The sequence below is a fragment of the Sturnus vulgaris genome, chromosome 10, assembly GCF_052056855.1.
Source record: "Sturnus vulgaris isolate bStuVul1 chromosome 10, bStuVul1.hap1, whole genome shotgun sequence".
NCBI lineage: Eukaryota > Metazoa > Chordata > Aves > Passeriformes > Sturnidae > Sturnus > Sturnus vulgaris.
Window position 1 is genome coordinate 15307339 of NC_142252.1, and position 27947 is coordinate 15335285.

At 44.1% G+C, this 27947-nt stretch overlaps 1 protein-coding gene across 5 annotated transcripts in view; it reads right to left on the reverse strand.

The window, feature by feature from the left end:
- LPP (LIM domain containing preferred translocation partner in lipoma) overlaps positions 1-27947 on the reverse strand; it is a 331939-nt gene that overhangs the window by 180425 nt on the left and 123567 nt on the right. For all 5 annotated transcript variants that reach the window (XM_088170915.1, XM_088170914.1, XM_088170913.1 and 2 more), the window contains one exon: positions 4660-4772. In XM_088170915.1, coding sequence (XP_088027041.1) covers positions 4660-4772 — 113 coding nt within the window. The remainder of the gene's footprint in view (positions 1-4659; positions 4773-27947) is intronic.

Here is a 27947-nt window from a genome sequence, read left to right on the forward strand (position 1 = left end):
AGTGAGTCAGAGCCCACAAAGGCACCGCCACCGCTCACAGGGAGCACAGTCAGACACAGAAACACCTGGCAGCCTCTTCCCTAGCAAGGATGAGGCTCTCACTTCTCACACCTATCAACACATTCCCACCTTCTCCCAGGCGCCAGCACCGAGGAGAAGTGAGACAGGTCTCCTCTCCTCGGAACAGCCGCCAGGAAGGCGCACACGCCTCCAGAACGCCCTCCTCCTTCCCGAATTCCTTGGCAATAGGAGTTCGAGCCCTTGGGTTGATTTTCTGCACATCACAACAGGAAGATATGACCAGTGAGTTCGGTAGGTCTGAATGTGGGAATAGTTCCCTGTAGCTGCAGCCCCTCCAAGCATATATGGTTATAACAAGAACTGGTATATTAAAGTTCTTTATATTGCACTTCATGCAGCTATTCAAAGCCAGATTGTTTCCTCACTTTAACCCCCGACCTAAAGCCACTCCTTGACATCCACTTTGCTATATCCCAAATTGTTCCTGTGTTCAGGCACTGATGGTGTTTAGTCATTAATTTGAAGTTATTACAGTAATGAGGCTCTGGGATGTAGCAGGCAGAATTGCTCTGGGACACAGGAGATCTCAGTCTTATTTTTAGCCTGCTACTGGTCAGCCTGGTGACCTAGGCAAAGCACTTTCCCTGCTCCAGCTTCCTTATCAGGAAGAGAGTGGTAATTCTTTTGTAAAGTGTTTTGTGGCCTGTTTTTACACGCTGATAACAGCTGGGGGAAAGAATTGCCATCCCAGCTCAACACAATACTCTCCTTCCCATGCTGTGGTAGCATCTCAGATCCCCCCAAAAAATCAGATCCATCTTCACATGCAGCACATGCAGGTAATTTACAAAGATTTGTAAATAGATGTTTCTCCAAGGTAGCCCTTGGCAAGCTGGTAGCTCAGGGTCACATCTGCTTTGAGCCACCCAAATTCTGCCCCAACATGAAATGCTGGGCTCTGAGCCTCACCTCTAAAGAGAACTGGTCATTTCAAAGCCAGGAGCACCCATGACTCCTGAGACAGCATTCATGGACAGGGCATGGGACAGGGACTGGCGCTTCACACAGCTGTGCAGCGCTCATCCCTGCCTGGCAAGGAAGGAAGGAATTGCCAGAGCCATGAGTGAGGGTCCCTCTCTGTGAGCAAACAGGGCACTTGAGAGGTAGCTGATGGGAGTTTTTCCCTTTTGCTTTCCCTGGCCTGGGCAGATGCCTGTTTTGAAACTAGAAGGCAAACACATAATAAAAATCTGCCTCCCTCCCTCCCAGATCTATCTATTTCCCTTTGACAAACAGTGATTTCATTTTTCTTCCCGTCCAGAATTTTTTTTTTCTTTCTCTTTTAAACTGAGCCCAGGCCAACGTGGCAAAAGGCTCTTTGCTCATGTCCTTATTTGTCAAACACACCACCACCACGCCCTCACCACCATTCTGGGAACAAGTCCTTGCCTTCCCCGGCTGCAGCCGAAGGGGAACTTCCCAACACAACTCCCCCCCAGCCCAAACACACTCTTTTAAAAATAAATATTGCCTTTTCTTTCTTTCTTTCTTTTTTCTTTTTCTTTTTTTTTTTTTTTTAACGAATTCCAGTTAATAAGAAAAGAGTTGGAATTTACTTCCCTTTTCCTCCCCACAGCCCTGCTGTGAATCCAAATATGACGGATCTGGATGGGAAAACAGAAATTACAAGAAAATGCCAGATCTATCACAAAGGTATTTCATGACCCAGCCCTCTTCCAATTTCCATCAGAGCATAAGTCAGATACTTAAGTACCTTTTTGGATCTGATCCTAAGTAGCCAGTTCCACTGTCCAGATAGAGATCCAGAGATAAACAGGTCCATGAAAACTGGGTATTATTATTTTAACTGCTACTCCTAAGCTATAGCTTAAACTGTAATAAGCTGTGCAGCTTTCAGCCCTCTGGTAACAGTAACACACAAATTGATAGTAAACTAAACATTTATCCTGCTCTCCTCATCAACTTAACACCTAGTATAAAAAGCTTTACCTGGAGCCCCACAGCACACACACTTCCTAAGCTGTGATCAGCACTGTGCCATCCAGAGAGAAATTTGTGATGTAAAACGGCTGATTTATTGGAACAGATGAATTTCAAACTCTGGAGTAGACCTGGAGGGCTCTCACCAGGTCCACAGGGGCCAAACCACCCCAGACAGCAGCCTCAGATGTGGTCAATGCTCAGGAACTGGGTCTGCTGCTGCAGCACTTACATTTAGCAATGGGGAAACTGAGACATGGAAATTACATAGTTTGGCATTGGAGAGCAAAATCAGCCTCTTGAAGCCCAATACAACACATGTTTATGAGATCCCTGATTTCAGACAGCCATATCCTCACAGCAGAAGGAACACAGTCACCGTTCATTTTGCTCCTTTAGCACAAGAACGACTGTCCAGAGTTGAGAAAATTACTGTGTTTGAGGCACAAAGGCATTGGGCAGCTTTCTCTAGAACGATCTGCCCTTTTCCTTCTCTCTTGAGCTTTACATCTTGCTTTAGCCTGACTTTTGCTGCTCCTGAAAGATAAGGAACTGATCTTGCAACACAAAACCCTGCTGCCTCCTGACTTTAGCCCTGACTTTTGCCTGCTCCCGATTTCCTACAGAAAATGGAAGGGAAAGAGAAGGGGAATAGGTGACCAGAGAGCACAGATGAAAGGCAGGGAGCTGTGTTTGCTGCACAAGAGTATATTTGGGGTGGTGACAGGCAGGACTGCTCAGGTACAACTAGTAGGGTCCCCTCCCTCTGAGCAGGATACCCTGCAAAGGAATCCTGCTCTAACCAAGCTCTTGCTAAAACCCAACACTGAACACAGCTCCAGTCCCAGTTTCCCAGAGAGAAAGGGTGTGACAAATAGCAATTCCATGAGCTCAGAGGGAAGAGTTGTCCTGCTGAGTGGTTCCACCAAGGGGCACATCCCTCTGACAGCCTCGAGTGGCTCAGGGACGTTTTTGGAGCCACAGCAGGAGCGAGCTCCTTCCAATAAACACACAAGGTCCTCTCCTTGGGTGACCTGGGAAGGGGGAGGCCTGGCCCTGGGGAATCCTGTGAGGCACCAGGAGCCCTCTCTGCTGGGCAGGCTGCTGTGCAGCAGCATGCAGGCAGTGCCCTGCCTTTGCCAGGAGCCTGCTGCTCCACGGCTGCCCAGGGCGCTCTGGAAGCTCCCCTGCTCCCACGGGGAGCCACTCTTCTCAGAGAGATAAAAGACACAACAACACTTGCTGGGGAATTACTTCATTCCCCCAAGGCTGGGAAAAGCCATGCTCTGCACTTGGCAATGTCCCTGACACTGCAGCCTTTCCTGGCAAGGGAGAGCTCAATCCCCATTAACCCCTTCCTGCTCAAAGGCTGCTTCCAACACAGCCCATTGCAGGAAAGGCTGAGGCTTTGCCACAGCATCTGAACATCTCAGCACGGGCAAGAGATCCCAGTAAGCCCACGGGGGGGCAGGGGGGAATGTTTTGTTTTTCCCAAGGCACAACGGAGACAAATTGACTCTAGAGTCAGTGAGAGGGGTCAGGAACTAAGTCAGTTCCTTTGAATCCTGTTTAATGCCTGCCTGCTGGCCTACTCTCATGTTCAAACCCACTGAGGGATACAGGACTGCCACAATCTTCCAGGGCCATCAAGGGCAGCCTCATGTCTGTGGATATGTGGTTACACAACTCCCAACAGTCTCAAACCTAGACCATGTTCTCTTTGCTCTCACTATTTCCCACAGAAGGCTCTTCCACATCTTTGGAGCCCCAGTGCTTAAAAAATTTCTGAACACCAGCATGGAGGTACTTCTGGCAAGCTCAGCCTCTCCTGTTCCTGCACCAACACCCACACAGAACTGAAATACAGGCTGATTCCCCAAATATATTTCAAATTTGCAACCAGACCCATCCTCAGCCTTCTTTTTTCTCAGCTAACAAGATAAACTCTTCTAGGCTCCACTGAGAAGATCAGCTCCTCACTCCTCAATCACCTTGACTGCCTTGTCCCAGAAGTCTGAATGCATTTCTCCAGAATGTGCCTGAGCAAACATAAACCTGGCACTCCAGACAAACCTGCAGTACCTGCACAAAGGTGTTCAAAGTCTGTCCATACTCACTTTGGACATGCCATCATCACCTCATGCATCTTAGCAGTTGCATTTTTATCTGAGTGGCCAATCTAGAAAATCCATGCCAGCAAAAAGAGGGTGAAAAAGGTCTCAATCACATCACTGGAGCCTGGGCCAGGGTTTATTTGCTTCACTTAATTTTAGGCATCTAAACAAAGTACTTTTAGGATCAGATTACTGCCCTAAAGTCTCTCCATAGTCCGTGGAAGGAGATGGCCATTCCAGAAAACAATTCATTCTGGGAAGGTTTCACTCCCATTTGCCATCACAACGACATAAGGCAATTAGTCTTCTAATTCAAGCCGGATGGGAAAAATCCTTTAATAGCCCAGCAAGTTTTGAATGGAAATATTCCCTACTTGGGAAACACAGCTTGCTAAAGCTGACTTGGTTATTCCTGACCCATAATTTTTAACCAGAACTTTGCCATCTCATTTTATTATCATTCATTCACTTCCACAACTTCTGGATCAGTTCTGCACGAATGACAAAATTCTTGTCTTCTTACCTGTACATTGTAAGTAACATCATCCAGAGGGGGTGGGGGAGGAAAAGCACCTTGTGATGATGTGATGTTCCCAAGGTCATCCACAGGAGGGGGTGGGGGAGGAAGAAAGTCCCCTAGGAAAGAAAATGGGAAAACTTTATCATCAGCATTTCCCCACATTATGACATGGATGATCAGGAGGAGCTCCACAATACTTTCAGCTCTGCCCATTGGTTTTGTGGCACAGGACATAATACATTATTTAACCACTAATGCTCAGCTTCACCCCTCACTGCTTCAGGAGATGGCTACACAGCTCAGTAACAGCAGCAGATGGCTGTGGTGCTCAGATTCTACAGCAAAAAAAAAAAAGTGATGTGCCACAAAGCCTGAAGGCACCAACAAGCAGCTCCACAGATCCAAGTTGCATCTCAAACCTGCCACAGGCAACCACAAACCTGCACTAATGAACACCCCATGCCTAACCTTGCAATGGATCCCATCCAATTCACTTCCCCCGTGTGCTAAATTATGCCAGCTCTTCTTGATGCCTCCAAAGACAGCATCAGCTGCTGTCCAAAAGCAGGGAATCCCTGCTGCAGAAGACACATGGAGGGCTGGAGCTGGAGCTCAGAGTCCAGACCAGTCCATCTCCTGCATCTCCTGCTGCTGGCAGGCAGCCACACTCTGCATCCTCCTCTTCCTACAGGGACTTCATAGGTTCATGTAAAGAACTGCTGGGAAGATCACAGGCTCTTTTCAGTAACAACAGCCATGTGATGGGCCAGGTGCAAGCACACACGAATCCACCTCTCTTAACTCTGGATTTCTACAAGGGGGCTGATGTACAAAATTTCTAGAATTCAACTTGCTCATGTTAATCCCCCAGAAGTGCTGACGGGAAGACAAAGCAGAACATACTGGCTGTGAAGCCATCCAGCTCAGCACAGAGATGGGAGGTGGGAGCAGAGAGAAATTGTCCTTGAGAACTTCATGGGATGTGGGACCACAAAGGAGAAAGAAAACACAGACAGAGCAGCACAGGCTACAGGCAGCAGGACACCAGGCTCTGAAAGCACCTCCTTCTGGTGGAAAAAGAGCATTTGCCATTAGCAGTGGATTTGTCTCCAGGGAAGGCAGCTGCCTGCAATTTGGACCACTTTGGTATGCTTTTATTTCTTCTTATGAAGATTGATGCTGCAAGTAGAGCTCTTTGCTGTTGGCCCTTGTATGTGCAGCATCTGGGATGGAAGGTTTCAGATTAATAAAAGTGTGATATTTCACATATATAGGAACTGTTGCATTTGGAAGGAAATAGGAGCTCCCTGCTTGACCCTCCAGATCTCCATGCAGCATCACACTGCATGCAGGCCAGAGGCCCTCAGCACCACCCCTAAATGCCAAGGAGCAGGCTCCAAAACACTCAGGAAGAAGGTGCTGAGCCAAACCCCTGTGTTTGGGCTGCAGCCTTCTGGGCCACTTGTGCTCAGGTTTAAAGCCCTAGGTTCAGCCCAACCCAGCCATGGGCACCAGCTGGGCAGCACTGCCAGCACAGCACTGCCATGCTCTCTGCCATGGGAAGATGGGTCTGCAGCCCTCAAAAGTTTTTCTCTTCTATTTTGACTCACTCTCTGAAAGACATAAACTTCCCCTAGGACTTTCAGAGATGTTATTTACCAAGAAAGTAATTTCTTCCCATTTTCCCCAATATGAGCATGGATGGGACTCAAAAAAACCCCTTCTGAATCCCTAAGAAAGTATCATCCTAAATACAGATGCTCAAAGACAGCTCAAAAACAACATACTGAAAACTAATTTAAGACAATCATGTTGCTCCAATACATAAAATCCCATGAAACCCACTGGCTCATGCTATGATAGAATTCGGGATTGATTTTTTAAGAACTTATGTCCAATAATATCTGCAGTATCCTCCTCATTTTCCTGTAATTAATCCAATCTTTTATTTCGAACCCTGTGAAATATAATACAAAATAAAAAGAAAAGTAGAGAGATTTTGAAATTAATATCTAAGGGGTTAGTTCTAAAAAATGCTGGGATATTTGAGTGCTTCTTAAACTTTTCTCCTTTGCTCTGAAAATGACCCTCCAATCAGCCAACATGATTTTGCAAACAAATTCAACTCCAGCCACACAAACTTCTCACGATTATGCTTCAGATGATGTTCCTCAGTTAGTCCTGGCTCCGATGCCAAAGACTGATCTCCCTGCACAGCACATTAGTCATACACTCTTCCTTTATTACAACCCTTCAAAACACCTAAGGAAAATCAAGGTAGAGAATGTGCTGGAGGAGATGAGAGAGGGTAAGGGGCAGGTTTTCTGCATAAACAGAATCTGCATCTAGCCATGACTGTTAGAGTAAACATTAAAAAAATACCATTTTTGCCCCTTTGGAAGACTCACTCCTCCTGAAAGAAAAAAAAAAAACCAAAACATTGGCAAGATTTTTCAGAAAAGGAGCAGAAAAAGAGCTCTCTCCTAGAGCTTGGAAGAAAACACTTCTTTGCAGTAGGAGACAGCTGGCTCTACCACATCCCAGCCCAGCTCTGCTGACTCCATCCTGTGTTAGATAAGCTGCTGGCTCCACTCTCCCCACAAGTGGGAAGGTTTTTAGACTGGGAAGCAGAGAGCAGATGCCTGATGAACTGGGGGGACCTTGCAGATGTTTGGCCTTTTCCTGGTCCTCTGTGAACAGATGGACCTTTCTCCTTCACAGCTTTAGTTATTTATTCTGCCACTGCGCCTTCCTCTTTCCCACACACAGCCACAGGACCCGATGCTGTTCCCACTGCACTCACGGGAGAATATTCCCTCGGATGCAGAAGGGAAAGCTGTCAGTGCATTGTTATTATTGGCATTGCTGGAAGTGTCCCTCCGGCAGAGAGGGAAGCATGCAAAGACTAAAATCCGTGCCCTCGGCAGTGTATGACTCTAGATGATGTGGGGAAGAAACAGGTCTAGGTTTGAGGGAGCAAAAGAGGAAAAGAACCTGAAAGCCAATTTACCCTCCCTTTAAGCACGGCGTCCCTGCAATGCACCTTCGGGACCTTCACTCACCACTGGAGCTTTGCAAGTCAGATTTCACTTACTTAGAGGTGGGCAAGCCATGGCAGGAGGCAGGAAAGTCCATGTCCAGGCAGAGCATATCAGTGCCACCCACTGCTGACCACCTTCAGTGTCACAGAGCGAGGTGGGAGCTGTCTGGGCAAGGAACCATCCCTGGTCTGCATGGGTGCACCAGCAGCCACAGCAGAATGGGGCTCTGGGGTTACCAGTTAACCATGGGCTGCTGGAGGACACATCCTACCCTGAGCACTCACCCTCTCCTGACTGATTTAACCAGGTCTTCCCTCGGTGAGTAAGGGATAAGATGGGCAAAAGGCTCAGTAGTTTTAATTATTGTTCAGCACCAAGACTAGCATTTTGGTCGACTTTCACCTGACATCAACCTGAACACTTGGATGTATTTCAGGTTATGAGAGTAACTTCACTGAGTTCTGTCAACAGAGAGGTATCAAAGCACCTCCAGAAAGCAATTTGTACTTCAAGGCAGGTGAAGAGATTTGCCCTCCAATGGCAAGTCTCTCCATGGAGGCAGCCCGGGCCAGGACAAGCAACTAAGACACAGCCTGACTTCAGCTCTTACAATGAGAAATCCCTACCTGGTACCATGTATTTAAAAAGAGAAAATAAACAGTCCTTGTTGCACCAGCTACAATTGTGCCATTGTAGATGCACTTGCAAGGTTTTACCCCTCTCCACCCCAAAATTTCCCCTCTTACACTTTCCAAGGAGCTTTAAACATTTTGCTATTGCACTTTTAAGTATACAAATATAAAATTTTTCAAAGCCCTAACAGACACCTACATCAGCACAAACCTGTCAGGGTGAATAAAAACTCACAAAATTCTTGCCACTGGCTGCCTGATGCCTTCTGGGTACAAGTACGAGTTGAGAAAAACATTCTGTCTCATGCAGCAAAACACCATTCTCACTTACAGGCTAACCTTTAAAACTTTTAAGTGCACTTCATTTTTTGCTGGATCAGGCTCATGTCTCAAGTCTTTGTTTTCAGGAGATATATCTGCCAGCCAACAAATGAATTGTAGCACAGTAATTGCCTCCCCCCTTGACAGACACAGTTGTTTAGACAAGAAGATTTGCAGCTTCGAAACTTCTAGACTTGAAGAAGAGCTCACATGTTCAGTAAAAGAGACTCTTTTGGGGAAAAACACAGAGAAATACGAAAAAGCAAACCACTGTATTTTTAACTGAAACAATAAGTTAATGAAACCTATTAAAAAAAAACAAAACCTGGGCTTACACTGGTCTTCCCAGATCTCTGGCTGACATCTGAAGACTATATGCCAGATGTTATTTCAATTTTCTCCTTCCAAGCGAAAATAAACCTTTCTGATTGTCATCTTGATAATTTCTGATTCTGAAGCTGGTTCAGAATCAGTTTGAATCACGTGAGAAACAGAGTTCAGCCTTTACTCAGAGACCAGACTAAGGATAGTGATGGAGCAAACCCCCAGTGATGTGTTTCTGTTCTGATCCAGACAGACTCCATTTGGCAAAGTACTGAGCAGATAGAGGCATTGCTCAGTCAAGTATTTACCTTCTACTGCAGAAAGCCAAAGCTTTCTACATTTAAACCATTAAGATTTATACCAAAACCCTAATTCATTGAGTTCTAGGCTAAAATCCTGTTGATGGAGGCTACCATGAACCTGTATTCCACAGTGACCATTGCAGGAGCCTGCAGAATATCACAGTATTACTACATGGGCTGGGAAACTTCCTGCTGCAAAGTGACACCACAGGATTTTTATAGAAAACTTCAGCTGGATGTGACCTGGTGCCTCCTAGGTGTGAACATACATCTTACCAAGTTTCCCAAAGTGAACATGTTCCTGTAGCATCTGTACTTAACACACATCACTACGCAAGGAAAACACACAATTAAAATCATGTTTTGGCCCCATCCATGTTGTGAGGAGTCACTGAAACCACATCAGTGCAGGGGAAACTGTTGCATGATGACACACCAGCTCCACAATCCACCTAAATATACCACATTGGCCTGTGATTCTTAAAATAAAGCAGCTCCAACAACCCAAAGCACTGTTTAAATTACCACTCTTACCAATCACTAATCCTACCATTTGAACTACTTGTGCTAATCAGCTACTGTATTAATAAGCATGAGGAAGGGAAAAAAACCCCACACTGGCTAATTTCATCCTCAGCATTTAAAAAAGGAATACTGAGTCTGTCAGGTAGTTGCACTGAAAATTTACTTCACCACCTGCTAGCTGAAATATTGCTTTTATGGATTTACATTGTATTAAAAGGTCACTGGCTGTTTAAGCCTTAAACAGTTTTAATCATTCTAAAAGTCTCTTAACAGTAAGAAAAGGAAGCTCAGAACAAACAGCAGCAGGGATTCTAATTAAAAGGGCCAATTCATCTAATTTTATTTGGGGTTAATTATTCAGGATTCACTCTCTGATGTGTAAGGAATAGCAATTAGTAATTTTAGTGATTTGAGGAACATTGGAGGTGTAATCAGTTAAAATGAGTGAGTGTTTACAACACAAGATGTTGAATTAGTTTCTCCCAGCTGGAGAACAGGAACATTAGTCCCCTACAGTTCAGGACTATGAATCGCAGTCCTGCTTAAAATATTCTCTTTAAATTAAAAAAAAGAAAACCGAACCCACCACACGCCAACAATCATCTGGTAATTTTGTTTACTACGTGGAAAGTCAATAGGAAATGTGTACCATGGTTATGCATCCTCACCTCCACCTTCACCCTGTCATCCAACTACTTAAACCCCTGGGATTCCCTGAAAACAATTCCCAGCAATTTTCCTATCTGCACAACTGCAGTCAGACTACCACCCTATTGCCACACTGCCTTTCACAACTGGCTGAGATAATGGAAGAAGCAGCCTGTGAAACTTTGAAATGTTAATTAACCGCAGTGGTTAAATATACAGAGGAAAAATGACCGTGCGATTAACTTAAAACCTCTAGGTACAATTCCTCCTGCAAATGCAAATCCAAAATAGCTCTGCTGGAATTGCTCTGGACTTCTTCCAGTGTTACTAGAGCCAGAATAAGGTACTAAAGCTTTCAGGAGAAGCAGATGAGACTCTGGTGGGGACAGAGGAGCCATGTGGGAGAGTGCCAGTGGGGAGATCCAGCGCTGGCTGCTTTGACATCAGGGTCTGAGCTGAGGCAGCAGTTCAAAATCCATTTTTTACTCCCTCTCAAGAGGTAACTGGGTTTTACACCCTTCAGGCACAGCCAGTGGGACTGGAGCTGTAGCCCTTGCAAGTCTGTGCCCACAGGTTTGTGACTGTCAGAAGGAGCAGCACTGGCACACCATGTCATGCTCACTGCAAGTGATGTGGCTTCTAATGAGCAACTTGATTTCGTACAAACAGACACTGCCTTTAGTGTCCTGTACACTGAGCTTTCACTCCAGCTCTGGTCACCAACGCTGGAGGGAAAACCCCTCCACCTCCTGACCTCCTCTCAAAGCACCCCAAAAGCAGTAATTATCACGAGGGTAGGAGATAAGGGTTCAGTTCCCCAAATCATGCAAAATCTCAGCTGCTTCACCACAGTGGACGCTCCTTATTGTGAAAACAATGTGTTTTTTTTGATGAGACTGCATTTCCATTCAGCTGGTGGCTGTAGACACCAAGTGCTATCCTTCCTAGCAAACCCCAGCCAATGCTCCTGCAGCCCCAGTGGAGGCAGGGAGGGGCAGGCAGGTACAGCCCCTTGCTGGATTGTCCTCCCACATGCACATCAGCAGAGCTTCCTACACATCAGGCTCACAACATACAAAGCACAAAGTCATCGACAGAAAGCTGCGTTTTGATATTTAACTTATTTTTCCATACAACTGTGGGGCAGAGTACTCCATCTAATGCCCCACATCAACTTCTCTGCCATAGATGTGACTCATGGAAAACACAACAGTCCTTTGCTAAAGCTTAGTGAACAACTAAAGTTGAATTGATGCAAGAAACAGCCCACAGAACTTTAAAACTTCAATAAAAATCTGTTCTAAAACAGAAGGTGGAAGAACCGTAAGATTTAACAAAAAAGCTCTGAGCACTCTTCCCTGACATAGACTTCTTTTAGGACATTGGGGATGTCATTTAACCCCACTGTGTCCCTGTCCACCAGCATGAAAAGCTTTTCTTTGCCTTGTCTGCAGTGTTTATTTGTAGACATGAGCATGAAGTTCATCTTACTTGTGCAGCAATTACTACCACGAGATCTCACTTTCAACTGCAGCTGCTAGATCCAATAACCGGGACAAAAGTAGTTCTGAGTGATTTTTTTTTTTAAATGACAGAAAACAGCCTGCTAAGAGGGAGAGATTTCCACGTAAACAAGTGAAAATCAGGGCATGTAAGTCAGAAGAGAAAACCCTGTCCTGGAGAGGAAATGGGCTGCATTCCCACATACCATCCTTCTCCTCTGAGAGTGCAGGGTCCATGAAATAACGAGGGAGACACTGCCTCACTCACAACAAACTGGAACAGGTTATCTATTTGTTTATTAGATTATGGTGTTGAACTCATTTGTTCATTGCTAAGAGCTTCTGACAAGAGTTGACATATGCATTAATTTACTAAAGAGGGCTGTTGTGCAGGAGTTGAAAAAAATGAGCTATGCCACTGGATTAGGACCTCATTTTCCCTGGCTGCTGTTGCAAAGCACAGTGAAAGTGAGCCTGTTTATTTGGTCAGCCTTCTCCCCTGAGGCAGCAGACAGGGAAGATGAGGACCATGTCCTTAAGACACAACCTATCTTATCTTCAACCAAACCCTCTCCATCCCTAGTGATGAAATACGAAACACTGCACAGATCACAAAAAAACCATCTCTCAGAGCTCTTCACTGCCAAAGGACTTCCTCAAATTTTGGAAGCTGCAGCCAACAGTTTTAAGCAATGCTGGATTTATCTCTGCCTATGCCTGTTTTTGTATTGTTTTCCCATTTTGGGGGCGAGTTGCAATCTGAGCAGTCAGAGGAAACCCATGTGCTGCAGCCTTGGCTCGAGCCTCAGAGTCAGCAGTGATCTGTGCTGCACAACATCTGGAAGGACTGGATTCACTCTCTTTGCCCAGCATGCAAAGGAGAGGGACAACAAAACCCACTGCCATAAGCAGACCATTCCTGGAGGAGGGGATCAAGCTCCCTTCAAGGTGTTCTCTTCAGTGAGTCTTCTGCTCCTGGTTTGAGAGCCTGGCAAGCGGGAAAGGCAAGTGCAGTGCTCAAACGAGCTGATCAAACAAATCCCCATGGACTAGTTTTCAAACTGGGTCACTCATCCTCTGAGTCCTCCCATCCTCTTTGCCACCCCTCCCTATGTCACACTTACAAACATCCAGATTTGGAAGATGAAAGGAAAATGTGTCTTCATCAAATGTATCTCAGTTCACTGTTTACACCAATACAAACAGCACTGGCTTTCTTCCTTCCACTGCAGTTAGTCAGTGCTACTGGGGAGCAGAAAAGCATCTAGATTTCCTTTCTGCTATAAAATTAATTGCCTTCTAATTCACTGATGTAACAGTTGAATAGTAAATTACATCCTTAATCCCTGAAGATAATTTAAGATAAAATTAAATGTTAGATATATAGAGTTCACCTCTATCATATTTTTTCAAATAAATAGCAATGCTCCATATCCAAATTTTAGTGATGGGCCTGGCTGTGTCAGGTTAATGACTGGACTTGATGATCTTGAAGATCTTTTACAACCTGAACAGTTTTATGATTCTAGCACCTCATATAAACGTATAGAAATATATATTTATATGGAGTGGTGGTGGTTTGGTTCCTTTTGCTGGTACCTGGTAGGAATGTCCCATGTGATCTGGCTAGAACATGGAACAAAATCAGGATTAAAATAAAAAGAAAATAAAAAAGAAGGAGGGTTGTATCTTTCCCTAGGTAGGAAGTACTACCTGGAGGTGCTTTATATGCTCTCTGTTGTACTTCTTGATAACAGAGAAAGTAGAGGAGAAAACAAATGATGAAGACTTTCTCTCTTTGAGATGAGTTGTGCCCTAAAACACTGATTCACAATCTTTCTATAGCAAAGACCATTTTCCAACACATCAAAGTTACTAAACACACTTATACTTGCAGTTATTGCCACATTGTGAGCAGAAATGCTTTAAAATTTACACTTCTGCATAACTCAACACAGTAACTGGTTAGGAAAAAACACGCTAAGCTGAACTTTTAGACAAGTAGCTACATGTATTTTCCCATACTCCACAAAATCTCCTACCAAGAACCACCCCATTCTTCTGTCTAGTCAGAGCTCAGAGCACTGTGGTGGGGAAAACAAGAGGAGAGAGAGCATTTCCCATCAGGAAAATGGGCAAGGAAGAGGTACAAAAAGGACTTCTCAAGGATGAGAATCATCTTCCCATTCAGGACACTGATGATAATAGAATTCACTGCCTATCCTCAGAATACAAGCAGGGATAAACAGTGGCAGCATGGAACCTGTGCTGGTTTTGGGGGAACGTGGCTCCCATCTTGCACTCCCAGCAGAAATGGCCATGACATTACCCAATCACACATTTTAACCTCCTGACCATTCTGAGAGAGCAGTCAATCAAACCAGCAGTTTTACTGGAACTCTGCTCAGCATATGGTGCCTGCCTTCCAGAGAAAAAGTGTTAGGGTCTGGCATCAGCCCAGAGCAACTGAGAGGGTGCCCTTGCCATGAAACACACCACACCAAAAGCAGGGTCAGCTATTTGGTGTAGAGAAACCCGGGTGAGATCGTTCCCTGACTGAATTAAACCTTTTCTATTTAACCAACAGAAAACAAATTACTGAAATATTTGTGGATATTGTTAAAAGGAATAATGCGGAAGAAAATTAAAATCCTCTGCTAAGATTGTGGTTTTGTTTGAAAAGCCAGAGATTTTGTTCTTAAAATAAAATGTTGTGGAAAAAAATGTAGCAAATTGTAGTAACATATTGCTATGGTTTCTAGGCTGGACTTTGGAAATCTTCAGTCTGAGGTTTGGTTTTCCCTCAGAACTGCTACTTGGACAATTTTAGTTAAACAAAAAATTATATTAGGCTAGGTGGGGAACCTCTCTTGATTTTCTTCTGTTCTAACTTCTTTTCCAGCTTTGCTACAGGAGAGTGCAAATCCATCCTTTTCAGATTAATGATTAATCTTCATTCTAAATCCCCACTCCAATATTAATAACCTCTCAGAAAACAATTAAAATGGATATATTTTTTGAGTGTGTGCTCAGGGAGGACGAGACGAGGATAAATCGCCTCTGTCACAGATGCCCGTGGTGATGGGCAGTGGTTACCCACTGTCACACACAACTCCTCGTGCTCCCACAAGCCCGTACCTGGAGCAGCAAAGGGCAAGGAGAGAGTGCTGGGCAGCAGAGCACAAGAGGTGATGGTCCATCCCATCAGACAGAAGATGATGCAGGAAGAATGACTTCCCAAGTTGACATTATCAGCAAGTGCAAACAACCAAAGAGACACCAGGCAGGTTCATGGCTTGAGAATTATTTTAATGCACAGAAATGCCCAGCATGCTGAGGCTTTGTGATGAATCATGAAGCAGACGTCATTCAGAGCTGCTTATCACTCTGAGAACGTTCTGGCCAACGTCTCTACCTTCTTCGTGAATCACAGCAAAGACAGAAGCGTCTCCCCCACAACCCAAGCAGTGCTCTGGAGCTGGGGACTACAATTACTCTTTTGCCTTTTTCCAGTCCCAAGTGAAGCAGTGGGAAGGTCATGGTGCTGCTTGCCAAGGTGGTGTTTTTACAGTGTAACAAGGGGAAAGCACATTCTCTGCCCTGGCAAGGGTGCACACAGAGATATTTAATAAGAGTGCAGAGTTTTCTTAGAGGATGGTCCGAGGGCTGGCATATTTCCTATGCAGGGAGAGCTAAGAACAGCCTACAGTCCCTAAAGGGAGCCTACAGGAAGGCTGGGGAGGGACTTTTCACAAGGGCAGGTAGTGGTAGGACAAGGGGGAATGGCTTCAAACTGAGAGTATGTTTGCGTTCCATACATGGAGGAAATTCTTTAGTGTGAGGATGCTGAGGCACGGGCAGAACTTGCCCGGAGAAGCTGTAGACTCCCCATCCCTGGAAGTGTTCCAGGCCAGGTTGGATGGGGCTTTGAGCAACCTGGGATAGTGGAAGGTGTCCCTGCCTATGGCAGAGGAGGGGGAATGAGATGATCTTTAAGGTCCCTTCCAACCCAAACCATCTGATGATTCTGTGATACGATTCTATGGCCATCTTCAGCATGGCGAGACAAAATTGAGTCAAGGCCTGTGTGTTCTGGAGAAGAGCAGAAACACCCTCCTTTGGTGTTTACATGAAACCCAAGAGAAGCAGGTTCTGAAAACTCACACTGCAATTTTGTAATGCATGACTTGCTGCACGCAGTCATCCAAGGTGACTGCTTTATGCAAAAGCAAAGCTCATTCCTAGAGGATTTAAACAATGACAGTCATTTCCCTGATGAAAGACACTCAAATGAGTAACAATTTTATTTAAAGAGAAGGTATTTTTGAGCACCTGAGCTGTCAAGAAAACAAAAAGCAATTGAGAATGCATCTGAGAATGTTCTGAAATTGGCCACTATTTATATTTTTACACTAAGGACAAATTTTAGATTCAAAAAAACAGGCATGACCTAGCTTTAAAATCCAGTAACACATCTGGGCAAAATGTAAATGTGGATGTTGATGATCTTTTAAAGAATAGGACTCTCTGTTTTCATGAGATTTACTCCATATCCTTATCAGGCGATACATATCATATCATGTCTTCCTGATTAACATCTTGATTGATTAAAATCTTTAATTTTATGGGATTTAAAAGGCTAGTTTGAGACACACTCATACAAAATACCAAGGCTGGAGCTGATCATAAACACAGAACGGGACACTGTGACTGAAGCATTGATATCTGCTCCCCTTATTCTTCAAAATGCTGCAGCTAAAATCATCTAGCCAAGAGAAGTAAACAAAGGTGTGTGTCAGGTCAGCCAGCAAAACCTTTCAAGGCTCCACAGTCATCATGAGAAAGCAAATAAAACCTACTTTGGCTCTCATTTACTATATATTTAACATTTGCAAGAGAAAAATCAAATGACTGCTTAAAGCTTGGGATGATGCACGCCATATTCCAGCTACTCTTGAGCTTGAAATGTTTAATGTTTTATGTGGTTTGGAAACGGTTTAAATTCCGTGATGAATTTTTCATGTCCATACACAATTTAGCCTTTATCAAAAAAATCCCCTTCAATTATGTACTCTGCAGAAATTCTTTGGAAGGATTCTAGACACTTTTTCCTTTTTTTTTTTTTGTTTGTTTGTTTACTGTTTTCAGTTTGCTAAGGTCTGTATAAAATATCCTCACTTGGCTATGCCTACTGAAGCTATCTGCACTTTACTTTTGTTCTACTCACAGAGAATCAACTCTGCTCTCTCTCCCCATGACTTTATCTTAACTGTGGAGAATGGGAAGACAGAAGAGCACTGGGTTGAGGCTGAAAAGCTGCAAACCCTTGGATGGACCCAGCTCTTTTCTGTGATGCACCATGGGGAGCTGTAATTCGGCAGCAGCCGTGGAGCAAAGCTGGAAGAGGGGCATCCTCTGGGCAGCAGGGCTGGCAGCAGGCACGTCACTCCCAGAGCAGGAGAGGAGGCAGGAAAACAAGGCTAATTAGAGCACTGCCATGTGCCAGCTATTCTTGGAGGCAGAACAGCCCCTCCGGAGCTGTTGCAGGACAGCAAAGCGAGGACAGCCCTCGCACCACTCCAGCCCACGACTGAGGCATCCCCAGGAACACAAAGCCATCCTGCCCTGCAGCCCAGGCTAAAGATACCAAACTGCTGCTGCTTTTGCTCTCTGAACACCTTCGTTATGCTGAGCACACATCCCCTAAGGTTCCGGGAATATTAACATAAGCCACCCACAAATATTATTTTAAAGAAGTGATTCCCAGAGTCCTCCTATTTTTGGAGAAGCATCTTAAAAAAGCTTCCCTAATATATTGGAACAGGCCCCATATTATCTCTTCATGAAAGGAATCCAACTGCTACGCTTCTAAATTCACTGGTAAGCAGTTCAGACTTCCTTTTATATTGTAAGATTTCCTTCCCATAAGACGCAAGATATATTGCCTCAAGGGAAAACAGCTTTATGAAGAGGAAGCTACGTGTGCCAGAATTGTTCTCTTCCATAATCTGTAACATCCTCTCTCCCTCCCATTGTTTTAATAAAGTTGGTCACCAGAAGAACCTGCAGCAAAAATGCCAATACCCTCAGCAGAATATCTACCTGCCAAAAGCCCCAAAGCACATCTGCTGTTCTGCAGCCTTCTTGATGCTCAAAAAACCTGTTTTCTATGCATGCCACATATGCAATGCTGATAGAAATGTGACTTTGCTAACAGATTTACTTTTGGCAATTCCCACCAGAAAAACGTTTGAGGAATGGATGGCTCACCAGTAATCTCCCACCTACATATATTTTTGTAGCATTTCATTGAATAGAAGGATGAAAAGGAAAAAAACCCAACAAACTAACAAAAAAAAATAAACAGAGAGAGAGGAAACACATTCAGTGGCAAGCAGCATTACAGGGAAGAAAAAAAAATTAAAATCTGCTGTCTGATGTTCTTACATGTGATCCAGAGAAACATTCCCCTCCTGTACACACGTGCTTGCATGCAGCAGGGGCTCAGTTACACTCTTAAGTTCAAGTGCATTCTTAAATGTTATGTCCCACGGGCCTTCACAAAGCATGTATCAAATTAGGCATTTGCTGGAATGCTTTGCTAAGCAAAAGGATTGGTTTACGAACTTTCCCCAAAGATTCTGCTGAAATGAGGCTAAATGGTTGCAGTGGAAACTCTCAGGAGATCCCCAATTCTTCCCTGAAGCATTCATCTTGCTAGGATTTCCCTCTTGTACATTCAGCTTTGGGGAATCACTATGGGAAACTGGGAGCAGGGAATTCTCAGCATTAGAAATGACAGTATTGCCCAGAGTAGCCAAAGTAACCACAAATCTTTCCCCACCGATTCAGATCCCACCAGAGCCACTGACATCTCTCTTCAATTTCCATTAAAAATCTCCTCTAGGGGGTATAATCTCCCCAAATTTAAGCAGAGGGAAATCCAGGGTTCCCTCAAATCAGAATCCACTTTATTTGGGACAAAAGGAATCTGCTCTCAGGAGGACTGGAGTTGCTAAAAATAAGCAAATATTCCCAGTGTTCCTCTCCCTGAAGTGAAATGATCAAGAGGATTAATTTTAGAGTATGTAGAGTTTTTATGTGAAAAAACCCAAGCTGCATCTTAGCTTTTAAGCAAAGACCAGATGGAAAGTCTATCATTAGAAATGCCAAAGGGAGAATACACTCAAAGTTCGCTTCAGGATGGAAAGGGCATTTCTAGTCATCCTTGTTTTAAACGTTCTCAGAAACACTCAAGCTTTTTGTAATAAGATGGCTTTCTTTTAGTTTATCAACTTGATTTCCTTCAAAATAAAATATAAAAAGATCTCCAAAATAAAACAAAAATTGCCAAACAAGACAGAAACTTGAAAGGCAGGCGCCAGCTCTCTTTTTTTCCTCTCCAGAGCAAAAGAGTAATTACATTTTTAATGAATTATTGTTTAGTTGACAAGAAATGCCACAAAAATGACCTGCTGATTCCACCCAGGGGTGTTTACTTAGAGCTTCACAAGGAGATTTATGAGACAACAGGCAACAGACAACATGTCAATGGAGTCTGAGAGGCAATGCTTCGTTCAGCAGGTACCAGTGTTGATGAAGAACATGTCAAGATGATGAGAAACGGATCAGCTTTCTCCACTATGTTCAAAGCAACATCCCAAGCCCCCAGGGAAGGTTTAGTGCAGCTATCCCACACAAATCCACCAGCCCACCTGCACTGACAACATCATGCTCCTGATCCTGAGCAGATCAGTCAGGATCCCCCTTTGGGCTTAAGATGCCTTCCTAACACTACTAGCACACACAGGGTGACTAGGAAGTGACAAAACTGTGATCAGTGACATTCACCGGAGTCAATAGGGTGACCTGAAGATAATGCAGCACTTCCAGCTTTACCCCACTTGCTAACTCATGTGAGAGCTACAAACACACAGCTCCCACTGAGACTCCAGCAGTCCCTGATCTCCACATGCCAGCCAATCGTGAAACAAACCCTGTGCCCGTGAACATCAGCCCACAGCTGAAGTACAGGATGTGAATAAGCCCCCTGGGACACAGCTTCCAAATCTTAACAGGAAAATATTTAATCAAAGACAGAAAACTCCATTCTCCTGTTTTCCAACAAATATTTTAAAAGTACATCGATATGGTGATATAAAACTGACATTTTCACAGTAAACACATTTGTGTCCAAGTGCAGATTAATCCCAATAAAAACTGGAGCTACTGGCTAAAGCTAGAAGTGTTTTACTTCCTTGCAGGAGCCTTTTCTCAGCTCTAGTGGGCCACCCCCCACAAGAAGTATCTGGCTTCAGGTCTTCCTCTATACAAATCCTCTCAGAGGAGCCATCGCTGACCTAACCAAGCAGCAATTGGGCTGTGCAAGTGTCAGAGGGAAATGTGTCCTTCAGTACCACTGAATGAGGGACAACCAGACAAAACTAAGATTCCATTCCCAAACAGCACGCTAAAGCACTGGGAGCAGCAAACAAATGCTTTTTGTTTCTTGGCCACTTGCAAATGGTGATTATTCCATACGAAATAATTAACAAACAAGGACAGAATCCTCCAAGCTCTCTTTAGAAATCTTCTTTTCAAAACACACCCTCATTTTAATCATTTACCATTTGCAATAGAGAAGGAAAACAAGGAGGTAAGAAATCTGACACGATCAAACCTTCCCTAGTTCCCACAAATAGACATTCACTGCCTTCCAACAGTCTTGACTAATCATTTTAATAAGTAGTGAAAAGATTTCGCAATTAAATGCTTAGAGAAATAAGATGCATCTTCCTGCTCCTTCTCATGCCTCATGAGTTTTCCAGCTCCTCTCATAAAGAGCTTTCATTACTCTGGGCATGACAGAGCCAGAACTGCTACAAGAGAAAGCTCTGATTTCAGTTTCATCTCAGTCACTGTCCAAATGCCGAGAAACTTCTTCACAGCTCTTGGAGCACAGGGGGGGAAAAAAAGCCCAAAAAAGAAAAAAAAAAGGGGGGGGGTGGGTGTGTGGAGTCTCAGTCCTAAGATCAGAACCACATTTGCTAGACAGGTTTTTCAGAAAAAAAAATCCCTCTTGACTTAGTGCAAACTAAGCATATTTGGTCAAGCAGCAGTAGATCAAATAGATGGGGAGCCTCACAATGCCCTTCCTGCAGCCCCACATTTGTGGTGACAACTGCACTTTGCTCTGATGAAGAGTGACCTTTAGGCCCTGACATTTAGGTCCAGATTCTCCTACTTGTGTCACCTCCGCCTCCAGTTTCACAGGTCGAATTCACAACACTTCAAATAGTTGGCAACATTCATCAAACATGAGCCCATGTCTTGCCCAACAGAGTCTTAAAATGGAATATTCCCGCTCCACAGTCCCATGCCATGCTGGATGGTCAACTTACACGAGGTACTGGATGTGCCATATCTCTTTGGAAAATCAACATACCAAGCGAAAGCTCATCTCCCAGAATAGTCACCCTGCTACTTTATTTCTCTTTTATTTGTTTCCCTACTGCAGTTACAAAACACATTCTCAGTGAGGCAAAAGGGATCATTACCCACAGCACTTTTGGATGCAAAGAGGCAGTGCTAAATGTGCACCAGAAACAGGAATATTATAATGGTCTTCCCACATGAGAAAGCATAAAAAGGCAAATGGACCCTCCATTAGTTGTCTCCATGATATCTCAGGAGGTACACCATATACTCGGAATGGAATCGCAGTGATTGGGAGATTTCTTGTTTAAAAAGTCCATCCCTGTTTGCAGGAAATATCTCAGCTGTAGTCACACATCACACCCCTTGTGTTGGATTAGCTGCTAAATTTAAAGTATTTTCTGTCTATCCAATAAGTATGATTTACCATCACGGAGAAATGTTTAAAATATGATTCGTTTTCAGGTACAGCCAAACCAATCGCTCCTGTGGCTCAATCTGAAAGACTCTTGACCCTAATAAGGGATGTAAACAATTGAACAAAACCTAGAGATCTGGCAGCCAGAGATCCACCAGCCCAACTCCCTCCTGCTGCCACAAGGTCATCTGTCCCTCCGGAGGGCTGTGTCCCATTTTCACACACACACAGGCTGAGTGCCTGCTGCACCAAGGGAAGTCGGTCAAGCACTCTCCTGTTACAAACCCAACCGATTCTTTGGCTGTAGAAAAGGGTTACAGTGTCAGACTCTGCAGGATCACTGTGGGCAGGGACGAGTTAACAAGAAGAGATCAATTGCAAATTTAATTCAAATCTAAGGCATTGAATGGACCAGGTAGAAGATGAGGAAGATACTGCAATGCTTCCTGCATTATCTGGTATGACTGCATGGTATCCTACCCATGCTGATACCAGAGGAGATCCAGACCAGCTGTGATTTTACAGAACTCACACTTCCCTCGTGAACTGCCTCTTGTCTTTATAAATTGATTTTTACGTAAGACAGCTGTGGCAAACCTGAGCTCTTAGTGTAATTTCCCCCATATGCCTGCAAAATTAATTCAGTAAACCAGGTTCTATTTCTCCTTGGGCACCACAGAAAGAATTACAAATGGCTCTATTTGTGCCCAGCTGGTACGAAAGTGATATCAAAAGTGTAATGGGAAGGAAGAAAGGACCCAATTACAAAAGCAAGGTCTGTGAGATAATCATGGTCCCAGGACAGTGAGATGTGGCAATTAGGAGCATTTCATCTATCTGTCAGTTGGGGTCATTCGATGAGCTTGTTACCCAGAGGAAAGGTGGCACCTCAAAATACCAATTACAACTTCCCAGACTCAAACTGTGCTTTAGCCTCTTCTGCACCCTGTGCCATCATCTCCAAGATGACAGGAAGGTCAGAATGAGCAACAGGAATTCAGTTTTCAAGAAGCAGCCCAATTGTACTGCAGATTAACAACCAATTAGCAGTTTGCAGAAGTTGTGTGCTCTGGCTGGGGAGCTGCCAGGCTGTGCTGAGGAAGTGCATGGTGTTGACTTCCCAAACTGAGTCACTTCTGTAAGCCCTGGGGTGGTATTTATAGAGTTGGGGGAAAATTTCCAGGAAACATCACTTACTGGTACTCACAAAAATAGCAAGGAAAGTCTTCAATTACTAAACTTTTAAGGAAAAAAGTCTTTCTTCTTTATGACAAGACAGCAAAGCAGCAGCCTCTGTGATTTTCTTGAAAGAAGTCTCAATTAATAGTGTTCCTTATTTCACTTTTCTTTGACAGTAGTAGATGTTGCTCCTAAGATATTCATTCTGTACAGCTGCAAGGTTGAGCTTTCTCTCCTGTCTTCTACAGATTATATTCAGGATAAGACATTGAACTCGGCTTTACCTCCAGAAACTTTAGCAAGACTAGAATGAAGCCAGGTACTGAAAAATAACTCAACCACAGCAGTCCAGATCAGCCCGAACCTTTTCCAACTGTCCAGAATCCCGATTTGGGGGAATGGCTGTACCCTTCAGTAAACCACATGAGTCTGCAAGTATATCTGTTACTGATAGTCAAACTATCACCTGCAGAAGTGAGCTGGTCCCCCTGCACAAACTAGATGTGCCCTGGCATCACAGAGCACACAAAAGCAGAAAAGGGCACAGACTAGTAGCTGGATCAGTGCCTATTGCCCTCCATACATGCAACAGTGCTCTTATGTCTCCTCAGAACCAGGGACTAAGACAAGCTTTCAGAAAGATTTTGTCCATGCAGTAGTTTTAAGGATGCAACCACAAATCTAGGCACTCGCAACCATTTTAGAGTATTTCCCTTTCTTCCATTAAACACACACAGATTTTTGCTCTTGCTTAGCAAGGGTGGGCCATGCCAGGCTTGGTCCCCTTCCCTAAGCAGCCAGGATACCCCACTGGGGAGCATGCAGACTAGCTTTGGACCTTTGGAATAAGGAGTAACTAACTTTTGGAATGAAAAAGAAAATTTCTTAAGTAAAAGATACGAGCACACATACTTGTCCCCATCCCACATATATTTGCAAATGCTTAGTTTATTACTGTGACTTCCTACCACTGCCCTCCCTCTGAGACCTGGGGCCAATATTGGCCAAATGGTGCTTGAGAAGGCCTCAGAGATGTTTCCTATATGTCTCACACAAACCAGTAGCTCAGATGAGGACAAAAAGCCAGGATAATGAGAAAAAGGCTGCTGGCAGGAACTCAAGCAGTACCTGCTCTGCCTGGCCTCTCAGCCAGGCTCTCCTGGCACAGCCACTGGGAGGGCAGGTTGGGTCCAGCTCTCTGCCAAGCCGTCAATCATCACAGCTCAGTCTGTGACACTCATGAGACATGACACCCTGTGCAAAGCAATAGAGACCCAACAAGTTTGTTTTGCACATGCCACTGCAGCGTTGGCAGATACAGCAACATGCTTTGGCTCGCACTGACATGGGAAGCATTCAAAGCACTCGTGCAGAGATAAGAGGCTCTCCCTCGTCTCCTGCCTGAGACACACTGACCTCCCCTCCCTCCCTTCTCCTTGGCATTGTCCAAAATACAAAAATCTGTCCCTTATGTTTTCAAAATGTGTCTGTTTCACGGGGTTCTCCCCCCCACTTTTTTTTTTCTGAGGCCAATTAAAAATAAAAGTTTACCAGAAAGACAAGAAGAATAAAGAAAAGAAAAAAAAAAAAAAGCGTCTGATACCATTGGATCCAGTCTGTAAGGATCTCACACATAAAAGAATTATGTCCCTGAGCACTTTCCAACAGACTTTCAGAAAATTTCATCTTTCTACTTCCCTGGCTGGATAGTCTGTTTGAGTAATTTTCTCTTTCTCCTGGGGCTGGTTGCTAAGAGACGTGCTATTACTTCTCCCTCTCTTATGACCCGATTACTGTGATCAGCAAAGACAGCGTGCAGACAACAGCCTGACACGGCTCATACAAGAACACGGGGCTCGTTACAGAATGATGGACTGTATTAACACTCGGCAGCCCCTTCGCTCGCCATGGCCTTTGCAGAGTCTCCAGGCACAACTGGGGGCTTTTACTTCCCCAGCTTCTGAAGTGCACGTTCAAACATTTTAAATCACAGGACTGGGAAGGGAGAAGAATGGACTTTTACCTCCTGTGCTTCACTGTCTGACAGCCAGAACGGTGTTAATGGATCCTCACTGAGCAACCTTCCTTTTCTTACCCTTCCCAAGAAGTGGCCTAGGAACAATGATTACTCCTTTTCACCATCCTGAAAAATAAACTTTGCAAATACACGGCGCAGTTTGGGTCAGAAAATTTCCTTGAAGAGTCTGACAGCACGTTGTAAAGCTGATCATGACACTTGAGGGGCTGAGAGGTGAGCTGGTCCTGCAAAGAGCTAAGATGGATTGCTCTGGATAAGGAAAGCAGCTGGAAACAGACCCAGCTGTAGGCATCCAGCAGTCCCAAGGAAGCTGCTGGGAAGCCCAAGAGGCTCCCAGCTCATGCAGAAGCAGCCACAGCCTGGCACTGTGTCCTCTGCAAAAGAGAACAGGGGACTGAGCCAGTGGAGGGGATAGGAAATCTGGAGCACAGATTGGGAGCTTGTACTGAGGGGTACATGGGGCACAAAGATGAAGAAAGCCGATTTTGTTGATGTTACTACCAAATAACTGATTTTCTAAGGATAGGGCCACCAACCTCAGAGACTGTTAGTCTCCACTTAGTAAGAATTCAACCCTCATCACATTCACTTCTTACAACATAAATTTCAAACTTCTATACTTTTTTCTGTTAAACCTACTTTAGAAAGATTGTGTTTACCCACACTGTTTTGGTACCATTTTCATTCTCCTGAGGCCCTCCTCTCCTCCCACCAGCTCACTCAGGATGACTCCTGTAGCAGGACCCCTGGGCAGACCCTCACACCTCTGGTAGTGCAAAGTATTCAGAAACGCCAGTTGATAAAACTTTTAGAGTGGGTGTTGTAACAGATGACCCAGAGCACAGGCTCCTTCCTCGTCCCCATGCCATTTCCCATAAACTCAATGCTTGGCACAACAAATGCCAGCTGTCATGACAGTGCAATTTCTACCCACCAGCCCTTAACACCAAGCTTGGCTTTATGATTTGGGTCATGTCTAGACAAAACCAAAATCTTTCCTTAGTCATTGTCATCACAGGAATTAAGAACTGGACGAGACATGTGAGTCTTTTGCACTTCAGCTCCTCAAATAGTTTGGGTAAATCCCCAGTTGAGTCCCTGGAGCACGCCTGCACTTTCTTCCACGGCTGTGACTTTACAGCGTTCATGCTGGTTAAAGAAGACAGAAGGGGAATTTTCAGAGAGTGGGAAACTAACTCACTGCTTAATAGGAACTAGAGCAGATCCCTGCTCATCTCCTGCAAAACTGCCCTCCCCAGGCCAAGCAGAGGCACAGGAGTCTCAGTCCTGCTCATGGACCCTCAATTCCTGTGCCAAGTCCATCTAAACATGTTTTGCTTAGCAACAAACATTTCAGGCCTTGTATACTTAGTCCAAGTTGTAATTGTGTAGGATTCACTGCTAGAAATGCCTGGTCTTTGGCCACAAGTACAGCTTCTGTGGCTTCAAGAGTTGCTCATTCCTTCTTCCAACCTTTTATTACACCAACCTGTAATATAATCCAATAGACATTTACTGGTTCCTCTGATTTAGCAGGACTCAGCCTGGCAAAAAAAAAAAAAGCTTTAGGCAGAGAAAAGGAAAAGCATACATATAATCCTTTACTATATTAGTTTTCAGTGAGTAGAAAAGCAGCACTGTGTGAAGGACAAAAAAATTTAAAAAAAAAATTACTCGACTGTTAACTGTCGTGTAACAATTGTTATTATTTAACAGACCAGCATCTGGAGGATGTTAATATTTCAGATTAAAATAAGAGGGACAAGTGCTGCCTGCTTGAATTCAAGCTATTTCTGCATTGGCATTGCTCTCTTGCTTCGACTGGGCACCACAGCCCTGTAAAACTACATACAGGACAAACATTATCTTTTTAACAGAAGGTTTGATATGGTCAATGACAGATGTTTGCAATTCAAGTTATTAAATGATGCTTCCCTTCCATTTCAGTGTGTCAGAAATGTCTTCTCTTTCTCTTTTTCCCTTCCCTTTTTTGCCCTTTTTCTTTATTCTACCCAAACTATTGTGGTTCACAGAACAGGCCACTGCTAAGATGAATCACTATTTGATGTTTGAAATAATGAAGTGGAAAAATTAAATATAGTATCTTGGAAGAACAGACAGACAGGAGAAAAGAAAATGAGAAAAAATAGGGCAGAAAAAAATTAAGAATCTACTTGCTGAGAAGTGCAATGTTTGCTTTATGATACCAAATAACTGAGAAAATACAAGCTCACTCACCAGAATGAAACCCAAGCCTAGGCACTACTTCAAGTAGTTCCCAAATAAGAGGCAATGTGTTCCAGAGCCTGTGAAAATTTAATATTTGTAATTCTAACAAAACACAGTCAGAATACTTAATATAACCTGGTGGCTTGACTTGACATTTTGTGAACTACAGATAAGTATACCGGTTCAATAACAGTTTTATGCACTTATTTTACACTGCATTCTTCCCAGGGCCTTTTCCTGAGGTAGTATTGCAAAAAAGAAAATGCTCAGCCTGAGAGCAAAGCCAAGACACAGTTCTGTGAACTTGTCTTTGGTAAAAAAAAAAAATAAAAGAAGCAGATGCAGACACTGTTATCCAACAAAACAACTTTTGGGAACAGAAGATAGAAGGCCCCACACAGAGTCAGTTTATTCACACTGGTGAGGATCACAGGTCCTGACACTGGTCACTGTGCTGGAGACAACTGGGCAAAATCCCTATCCCTGTAACTCACAAGTTATTGAGTGGAGCAACACTCCAGGCACAAAGGCACCAGCTTGGTCTCATGCCTCTTCAACGTGGCCCAGCTTGCTTGGGGCAGTTTAAATCCAGTTTTATACAAATGAGAACCACCACTCATTTCCAACTGGTTTCACTCGGTTCTTAACCAACAGGAGAGAGGATGTCCTTCGAGAGGAATCAATGGACACTTCCAAA